Source organism: Oreochromis niloticus, linkage group LG15 (assembly GCF_001858045.2).
Source record: "Oreochromis niloticus isolate F11D_XX linkage group LG15, O_niloticus_UMD_NMBU, whole genome shotgun sequence".
NCBI classification, from domain to species: Eukaryota; Metazoa; Chordata; class Actinopteri; order Cichliformes; family Cichlidae; genus Oreochromis; species Oreochromis niloticus.
Window position 1 is genome coordinate 39,012,041 of NC_031980.2, and position 9,793 is coordinate 39,021,833.

At 40.7% G+C, this 9,793-nt stretch overlaps 2 protein-coding genes across 2 annotated transcripts; one reads left to right on the top strand and one right to left on the bottom strand.

The window, feature by feature from the left end:
• Window positions 1-4,960: 4,960 nt before the first annotated feature.
• On the top strand, window positions 4,961-6,274 carry LOC112842519 (uncharacterized). Its single transcript, XM_025899228.1, has 2 exons — window positions 4,961-5,063; window positions 5,146-6,274. The coding sequence occupies exons 1-2, from the start codon at window positions 4,989-4,991 to the stop codon at window positions 5,896-5,898; spliced, it is 828 nt and encodes a 275-aa protein (XP_025755013.1). The 5' UTR covers window positions 4,961-4,988; the 3' UTR covers window positions 5,899-6,274.
• A 183-nt stretch (window positions 6,275-6,457) lies between these two features.
• LOC102080040 (uncharacterized) lies at window positions 6,458-9,534 on the bottom strand. Its single transcript, XM_019354655.2, has 5 exons — window positions 9,254-9,534; window positions 8,729-8,820; window positions 8,345-8,539; window positions 8,193-8,272; window positions 6,458-7,610 (listed from the first exon to the last, which is right to left on the bottom strand). Exons 1-5 carry the CDS (start codon window positions 9,510-9,512, stop codon window positions 6,647-6,649), a joined length of 1,590 nt encoding a protein of 529 aa, XP_019210200.2. The 5' UTR covers window positions 9,513-9,534; the 3' UTR covers window positions 6,458-6,646.
• Window positions 9,535-9,793: the final 259 nt, after the last annotated feature.

A 9,793-nucleotide genomic window follows, 5' to 3' on the forward strand; every position in this document is an offset into this window, starting at 1 on the left:
GGAGAAGTCTGTACCAGAGGAGCTGCTGGACATGCTGAGCGATTTTGGAGAAGAGGAGCTGAAACTTTTCCACTGGTACCTACAGAATGTACCTGTAGGTGATTTCACTACCATCAAAAAGTGTTATCTGGAAAAAGCAAATAGACCGGAAAATGTAGATTTGATGGTGCATATCTATACTACTGAACATGTCATGGAGGTGGCAACATCAATTTTAACAAAGACAAAAGAAGGTCAGTCAGTGTAACTATGTCAAATTTAATGTATTAACTATCTTGAGAACTCGAGCTACATGTTAGATTGTCTTGATGCATGCTCAATCATCCAGGTAAGTAAATCTCCAAAAGTTGATTGTGTTCATCTGGACGTAGCGTTTTGTGGGAGAAACGTTTTGTCACTCATCCAAGTGACTTCTTCAGTCTCACCTGACTGCAGGTTTCTCCAATCTTATAAACAGTACATTTGCATAATGACTGAAACCAGCCCACTGAAGAAACAATGGGCTGGGAGGTCAGTTCCTTAATCTTAATTATGCAAATTCTCATGACCATTGATCAACAACCACTGACCAAAACCCACTGATCAAAGCCCACTGATCAATGGCCATGAGTACCATTCACAGAGAGCTGTTTATAAGATTTTCATATTTCTTAAAGATGGGAACCACCACTCCAGTCTGCCAATCCAGAGATACTGCCCGTGATCTCCACACAACATTGTAGAGGCTTTTCAACAAAGACAGCCCTACAACATCCAGAGCCTTCAGGAACTCAGGGGGGACCTCATCAACCCCAGTGACCACCCTCCCCCCCACCCCCGAGATAGATGAGTTGTCCCCCTCATCCTCACTCTTGGCTTCGTCCATGGAAGAGGTGGCAGTGGGATTAAGGGGTCCTCAAAGTATTCCTTCTACCGCCCGACAATGTTCTCAGTCGAAGTATCTTAGATAAACATTTGAGTACAAATTAACTGAGCCATGCAAAATCACTTTAAATACTTTCTTGACTTGACTTAATATCTATTGTTTCTTTTCTCAATCAGAAGCTCAATTCAAAGTTGAAGAAGATATTCCAGAGTGAGTTTGAGAAGACTACTGTGGGATCAAATCCACACTTTTTTAATTAGATCTACACAGAGCTCTACATCACACAGGGAAAGACTACAGAGGTCAATGATGAACATGAGGTCAGACAGATTGAAACAGCATCCAGGAAACCAGACAGACCAGAAACAACAATCAGGCAAGAAGACATCTTTAAAGACTAACCTGGAAGAAACTAACCAATCAGAACAGTGCTGACAAAGGGAGTGGCTGGCACTGGGAAAACAGTCCTAACACATAAATACACCCTTGAATGGGCTGAAGACAAAGCCAACCAGGACATGCAGTTCATATTTCCATTCACTTTCAGAGAGCTGAATGTGCTGAAGGAGGAAAAGTTCAGCTCTTGGAACTTGTTCATCACTTCTTTACTTGCTGAGAAACCTCATCGGGGGAACCTGCTTCCCTCTGCTCACCTCTGGATAACCACATGACCTGCAGCAGCCAATCAGATCCATCATGAGTGGATTGCCATGGTGAAAGAGGTCAGAGGGTTCACTGACCCACAATTCAATTCAATTCAATTCAATTTTATTTATATAGCGCCAAATCACAACAGAAGTCGCCTCAAGGCGCTTTATAATGTACAGTAGATCGCACAATAATACATACAGAGAAAAACCCAACAATCATATGACCCCCTATGAGCAAGCACTTTGGCGACAGTGGGAAGGAAAAACTCCCTTTTAACAGGAAGAAACCTCCGACAGAACCAGGCTCAGGGAGGGGCGGCCATCTGCTCCGACCGGTTGGGGTGAGAGAAGGAAGACAGGATAAAGACATGCTGTGGAAGAGAGACAGAGATTAATAACAGATATGATTCGATGCAGAGAGGTCTATTAACACATAGTGAGAAAGGTGACTGGAAAGGAAAAACTCAATGCATCATGGGAATCCCCCAGCAGCCTACGTCTATTGCAGCATAACTAAGGGAGGATTCAGGGTCACCTGGTCCAGCCCTAACTATATGCTTTAGCAAAAGGGAAAGTTTGAAGCCTAATCTTGAAAGTAGAGATAGTGTCTGTCTGTGGAACCAGCTTCCAAACTGGAAGCTGGTTCCACAGAAGAGGGGCCTGAAAACTGAAGGCTCTGCCTTCCATTCTACTTTTAAATACTCTAGGAACAGCAAGTAGGCCTGCAGTGTGAGAGCAAAGTGCTCTAATAGGGTGATATGGTACTACAAGGTCATTAAGATAAGATGGGGCCTGATTATTTAAGACCTTGTATGTGAGGAGCAGGATTTTGAATTCAATTCTGGATTTAACAGGAAGCCAATGAAGGGAAGCCAAAACAGGAGAAATCTGTTCTCTCTTTCTAGTCCCTGTCAGGACTCTTGCTGCAGCATTTTGGATTAGCTGAAGACTTTTCAGCGAGTTTTTAGGACATCCTGATAATAAAGAATTACAGTAGTCCAGCCTGGAAGTAATGAATGCATGAACTAGTTTTTCAGCATCACTCTGAGACAGGATATTTCTAATTTTAGAGATGTTGCGCAAATGGAAGAAAGCAGTCTTACATATTTGTTTAATATGTGCGTTGAAGGACATGTCCTGGTCAAAAATGACTCCAAGGTTCCTCACAGTATTACTGGAGGCCAAGGTAATGCCATCCAGAGTAAGAATCTGGTTAGATACCATATTTCTAAGATTTTCAGGGCCGAGTACAATAACCTCAGTTTGATCTGAATTAAGAAGCAGAAAGTTAGCGGCCATCCAGGTCTTTATGTCTTTAAGACATTCCTGCAGTTTAACTAATTGGTGTGTGTTACCTGGCTTCATGGATAGATAGAGCTGCGTGTCATCTGCATAGCAGTGAAAATTTATGCTATGTCTTCTAATGATGCTGCCTAAGGGAAGCATGTATAATGTAAACAGAATTGGTCCTAGCACTGAACCCTGTGGAACTCCATAATTGACCTTAGTGTGTGAAGAGGACTCTCCATTTACATGTACAAATTGGAGTCTATTAGATAGATATGATACAAACCACTGCAGCACAGTACCTTTAATACCTACAGCATGTTCTAATCGCTCTAATAGGATATTATGGTCAACAGTATCGAACGCAGCACTGAGGTCTAGCAGGACAAGCACAGAGATGAGTCCACTGTCAGAGGCCATAAGAAGATCACTTGTAACCTTCACTAAAGCTGTTTCTGTGCTGTGATGAGCTCTGAAACCTGACTGAAACTCTTCAAATAAGCCATTCCTCTGCAGATGATCTGTTAGCTGTTTGACAACTACTCTTTCAAGGATGTTTGATATGAAAGGAAGGTTGGAGATTGGCCTATAATTAGCTAAGACAGCTGGGTCTAGAGATGCTTTTTAAGTAAAGGTTTAACTACAGCCAGCTTGAAGGCCTGTGGTACATAGCCGATTATTAGAGATAGGTTGATCATATTTAAGATCGAAGCATTAATTAATGGCAGGACTTCTTTGAGCAGTTTTGTAGGAATGGGGTCTAAAAGACACGTTGATGGTTTGGAGGAAGTAATTATTGAAGTTAACTCAGAAAGATCAATTGGAGAAAAAGAGTCTAACTTAACATCAATGGTACTAAGAGTAGCTGTAGATGATATTACATCTGTGGGATGATTATTGGTAATTTTTTCTCTAATGATAAGAATTTTATTTGTGAAGAAGTTCATGAAGTCATTACTAGTTAACGTTAAAGGGATGGTTGGCTCAGTAGAGCTCTGACTTTTTGTCAGCCTGGCTACAGTGCTGAAGAGAAACCTGGGATTGTTCTTATTTTCTTCAATCAGTGATGAATAGTAAGATGTTCTGGCTTTCCGGAGGGCTTTCTTATAAAGCAGCAAACTATTGACTATGTGCACGAGAAAATGCTAACTTCCTGGTTTGAGACCGGATGTGGGGTTGTACATTTCCGGTAGCTTTATTTTCCCGTCCGCTACTGCGGAGGTGGACTTCAAAATGATGTCTAACAAACAGAAACAGAAAGATCGCTTTAAATTACAAAGAGCAGAAGGTGGGACCGGTCACCATTGCTGTGTCCCGCTGTGTACTGCTGGGGGGAGATTTAACAAGATGTTAAGTTTCCACTCTTTTCCCAAAGATTCTGAATTGCGAGCACAATGGCTGATAAAAATCAGAAGGGACGGCTTCACAGTTACAACCAGGTCTAGAGTGTGTAGTCGGCATTTTGAGACAGGAGAGATCTTCGTGTCTTCCTCTGGTAAGCGTTGTCTTCAGCCGAAAACTGTTCCCTCCTTATTCCACTGGAATAATTTTTCAGAAAAGACGGAGCGACCTGGAATTTGGGAGCGCCGACCTCGACCTGTTGATACCGTGGCTATGGCAACCGTAGATTACAACACAGAGGATGAAAACGACGTGTCTGATATGCCCATTACTGGTTGTACTGAGTCTGCTCCAGCCTCCATTCCCCTGATTGAAGACCACGACTATGCAGCAAGTCCTTTGATTGTGGTAGACCGCATTAAATATGAAACTATGTCACGGGAGATTGAGGAGCTTAGACGGCAGCTTGAGTCGTATCATTTGACGCAGGGATTTGGACTGCAGCGATTTGCCACATCACCTGAGGACATTCGGTACTATACAAGGTAAGAAATCCTGAAGTTTTCAACTAGTGACCCATGACCTTAATAATATTACCACACAAATGTGCATTTTAACACAAGCCTGGAGTTGGTTTTCGTTTCTATCCTCTTCATTTTAAAAATATTAATGTAACTTACCTCTGATATGTATTAAATTGACCAATAGAAAGTTGTAATGTCATCTGAAATTTAGCAATAGCTGCAGATAAAAAACTATATTAACATCCACCATTTAAATGCAGATTTCCGTCATATGAGCATTTGATGGCCTTTTGGAATCTAATCCAAGAGACAACAAGCAGGATGGTGAGGGTCACCAGTGGTCAGAAGAGCCTTTCCACCAGCACATCCACCGAGAGCCCTGTAAACAGACCAACTGTAAGTTCTACACAATTACTACCTGCTTGATCTGTGTGTGTTGCACATTTTTGTGACTGCAGCAATTTTTTTTCTCTTCCAGAAATTGTTGCCAATTGATGAGCTCTTCTTATTCCTGAATTATCTGGCAACCGGCTGTACGCAAAGGGAGCTTTGTCACAAGTTTAACATCCACAGAGCTACAGTGAGTAGAATACTTGTGTCATGGTCCAACTTTTTGTACACTTTGCTTGGATCTGTCTCCATCTGGATGGCACCTGGCAGAGTGAGAGCAAACTGCCCCGCGGATTTTAGTGGGACTTATAAAAATACCCAGGTCATTCTGGACTGTACTGAAATGAGATGCCAAACACCCTCCTCCCTTCTGCTCCAGAGTGAGGTATTTTCAACTTACAAGTCGCACTCCACTTTCAAAGCGCTTATTGGCATGTCCCCCCATGGAGCATTGACATTTGTCTCAGCACTTTTTGAAGGCTCCATCAGTGACAAGGAGATTTTCCGTCACTCTGGCATCACCTCCCTCCTGACACCTGAGATGGATATAATGGTGGACAAAGGGTTTCTGGTAGATGAGCTAGTGCCTGGGAAAGTCCATCGCCCAGCCTTTTTGTCCAAGCAAGCTCAAATGTCAGAGTTGGATGTCCTTAGAACCCAGTCCATTGCACGTCTGAGGGTCCACGTGGAGAGGCTCATCAGGAGGGTTAAAGAAAACAAACTTTTTGACACTGTCATCCCTCTCTCCATTTCTGGGAGTATAAACCAAATGTTTACTGTTGCATGTCTCCTCACAAATTATCAATATGGACCACTGGTCAAAAAATGGGTGGTTGATTAAAAGTTTGAAATGTGTGTAGTGTAGTGTATTTAGTGGGAGAAGTAGCCAGTTTTGGGAGAATACTTTACAATTGTATTTAGTTACTGAATACTTAATTCTTGCCTTTAAATGTATTTTGTAGCACATTCCATTACTTTGTCTAGTCAGAATACTGTATTCTGAATCCTTTGAATAGCTTTAGAATATTGTTATTATTTTAAATTCATGTATTTAGTTACTCTCCAAGAATTTAAGTAGCAAATTTTGTTACTTAAGTAAAATTGATCAACAGCTAACACACCCTCTTTCCTGGATAAAGTTAAATAATAAATCACTTGATGTTTTACTGTTACTCTGCAAATAAAACTGCCTTACTTTAACCGCATTGTCTATTGCACTGTTCTGTGTGCTTCTTATTGACTGCAATAGATTTTCTAAAGCTACTAAATACTGTTTCTCTGGAATTCTGAAATTCTGAAAATAAAAAACACATAGATTTCAAATTATCAACTTTATTTAACATACTTTGAGTTTTACAACAGTAAGGATATCAGATTCTTTTCTACAAAAAAAACCCCCATGTTTTGAACACAAACACTGCTGATATTAATACTAACACAAAACTCGTCTGTGTGAACTCTTCACCAAACCTACTTTTATTAACAGCTTTCTATTATGATCAAAACAAAAAAAACAAGCAAATAATACAATGGCCTTTGCCCACCATGTAAGTTTATGACATTAAAGTCAGGAATGACAAGCTGCCCATTTATGACACTGCAAGGTATTTGTCCATGTACACGTGGAAATAGAACATATCTATCTTAGGCTTCATTGTCTCCATCAAACCCTCATCCCTCTGTATTCTTTGTATGAAGACATCTTCTTGAGTGGAGACTACAAAATCACACCAACTCATACCTGTAGTTAGCAGCTGGCCCTGAACTTGCCAATAATAGGCATGTGTTGGTTTAAGCTGCAATGTCCCTCTGCTGACCTTGAGGTAAGGTGCATCTACATAACTTTTAATGTTTGGACATTTCATTTCTACTAGGCCAAACGGAGGTTGCTCCAAGGGGTCGAAGATGATACCATCGGGTGATGCACCAATCCACGGTGCATCTGGGTGCACCACAAATCCACATTTGTAGTGGTTCACTCGTTTTATCTGACAGTATTCCCAGATCGCATCTGCCTCTAACTCTAAACCCCTCTTCATAGGGCCTGTCTGGTGAGTACCTTTTAAGATGCGTTCAGCCAGCAGCTCTTCAGAGGGTTTGCTCACATGACAGATCTCTCTAAAACGAGATGCAGTCACTCGTGGTCTCCGTACATTATACCAATCGGCACACTCACTCTGCTCTCGCGTAGCACATTCTATGCTCTGGGACATTTCCAGCGTCACCTCCAGACTTTTCATGTGCAGCTGTTGCTTCCTGGAACAGACAAACATGCATTCTGATGGTTTCAGTCTGTAGTCCTGCAATGGCAATGATGGTGGAGGTGGAGCATTATGAATAGTCTGCGCTTTCTCTTTGGATGGTTGCTGATAAGAAAGTGGACTTCCTTGTTGCACCTTGCCAAAACGTGACTCCACAAGTGGGATATGGTCACTTATTCCCATGGTACAAATCATCGGCCGGTCAGCATCAGAGAAAGTTTGGTACACTTCAGATACCCGCAGAACCGACAGGTCAGGAAGGTCCCCGTAAAGGCCTTTGTACAGTTTGCTCCTGGATGTTACAGAAAACACACACACACACAAACATTTTAAATTTAAGGGAAATCTACTACAATTACAGGTACAATAATAGCAATGTATGTATGTATGTATGTATGTATGTATGTGTGTATATATATATATACACACACACACACACACACACACACATATACACACACACACACACACACACACACACATATTTTACAAATGAACATTATGACTAATGATTAGAGGTGTGAAATTCGAAAAACACTTCCTGAATGATATGTAACAAAAAAGCATAATAATTTTAAACAGATTTTCAGTTTTCAGCTTAGATTTCAGATAGAATATCATGATGTCATAGTGCCACTGGGGGACAAGAAGTCAATTTTCTTATTCATTACAGTTGCCATGGCAGATCAAAACTTTAAATTTATAAATACTGAAACAAGTCATTTTTATTAGTTGCTAGGCCCTAAAACTCACTATATTACCACTAGAATCTGCTTTTTAACAATAATTAGTTTCCCCCCATTCTGTATTAAATATTATTGCCCTAACGAATGTTGTGATGATATCTGAAACCTCATCAATAGCAAGCACTTACCGCACTCCCTCTGTGGTCTTTCTTGTTTTGGGTTTGGCTGAGAGCACAGCCATCTTCTCAACAGGGCCAGGCTTTATCCCCTATTACAATATGGAGAAAATTAATTATAAAATATAAAGTTACATTAAAAATATTGCGATGATTGCACTCACCATAACTCTGGGCTTATGCCACTGTTGTTCACCTTCAGTGCAGCTCAATATCGGGGGAACGACTTGGACTTTCAACTGCGAATAGTGTGCAGATTGAAACAGAAGAGCAACACAATGGTTGCACAGAGCTTTTCCAGCCTTGCACGTGCAGGAGAAGTGCAGCAGTTGCACAGGCAGCGAATCTTTTAGGACCACCTACAAAGTACAATATTTCAATGTACTTAATGTCATCACTTAATATCCTTAGAAAGTATTATCCATGTTTGCCCGATGCATTTTTTTCTGAACACCTCCCTGATATGACAGCCTGACATGACCCTATGATACATTATGCACTATATACACTAAACACAATTTCACACTGTCTCTTTTTCATGATCATACGCTGAGTTTGTGAGATTTCTCTGTTTTCCTCATAGACCTGAAGCACTCTGCCCTGACCACCACCTCTCCTGAGCCCTGATCTTTGTCAGACACTGTAGAAAAAAAACAATATCAGTAAAGTTAGTAATAGAATAACGTGTTAGTTGGTAAGTATAAGCATAGAAACTGTAATAGAAACATATATAGACCCTTGAAGCAGACATTCTCATAAAAAAAATCAAATAATTGTTGTTTACATCACTCAATGCAAGCAGAACTGCATTACAAAATGAGAAGACACATCGTCCACACTCGGAAGCACATCTCTGTATAGTGACAGTTCTTATGATTTAAACAGGCAAATGTTCAGCATGCAAACTACGGGTGAACAATAGTGAAAGCCAGATGTTTCCCCCATTATGTGGATATTAGCGAGCACAGCATGTCAACAAACCGTAAAAAGCCCTATATAAAAATAAATAAATGAATCATTGCTGTTAAGGGTCTCTACATATTAGTATTTCCGAAGGATCTGTTGTGACTTACCTTCAAAATTATACAGATACTGACAAATATAAAATTTGAATCCCTTTTCTCTTTTGTTCTGAGGCGCGGGGGAAAAAATATCGACAAGTCGATGAACATCATTTACAGTTATATTGGGTAAATGACCAAGACATCTAGAGAAATGTAAATCGCCGCTTAATTCATTCATTTGGTTAACTTCTTTTGGACCGTAAACAAGGCGCGAATAGGACACCGGAAATAAAGCTCCCCACAGGAGTTTCCGCACCGGAGGTAGCATATGCTAACGTGCACATAGTCAATTTCTCCAGGCTAAATGATGATCCTCTAAATTTGTGACACGCCATTTCCTCTCCAGCTTACGAGTTATCTGCTTTAGGCTACGTGTTTGAGAATTATACCACGGAGTCAGGTACTTCTGATTTGAGACCTTAGTTTTCACAGGAGCTACAGTATCCAGAGTCATACGACCAAACAGTATTGTTTGACTGATGGCCTTAATATAAAGACTTGTTTCGGACTTTACGTTTCCCAATTGTGCTTTAAGTTATAAAGTTATTT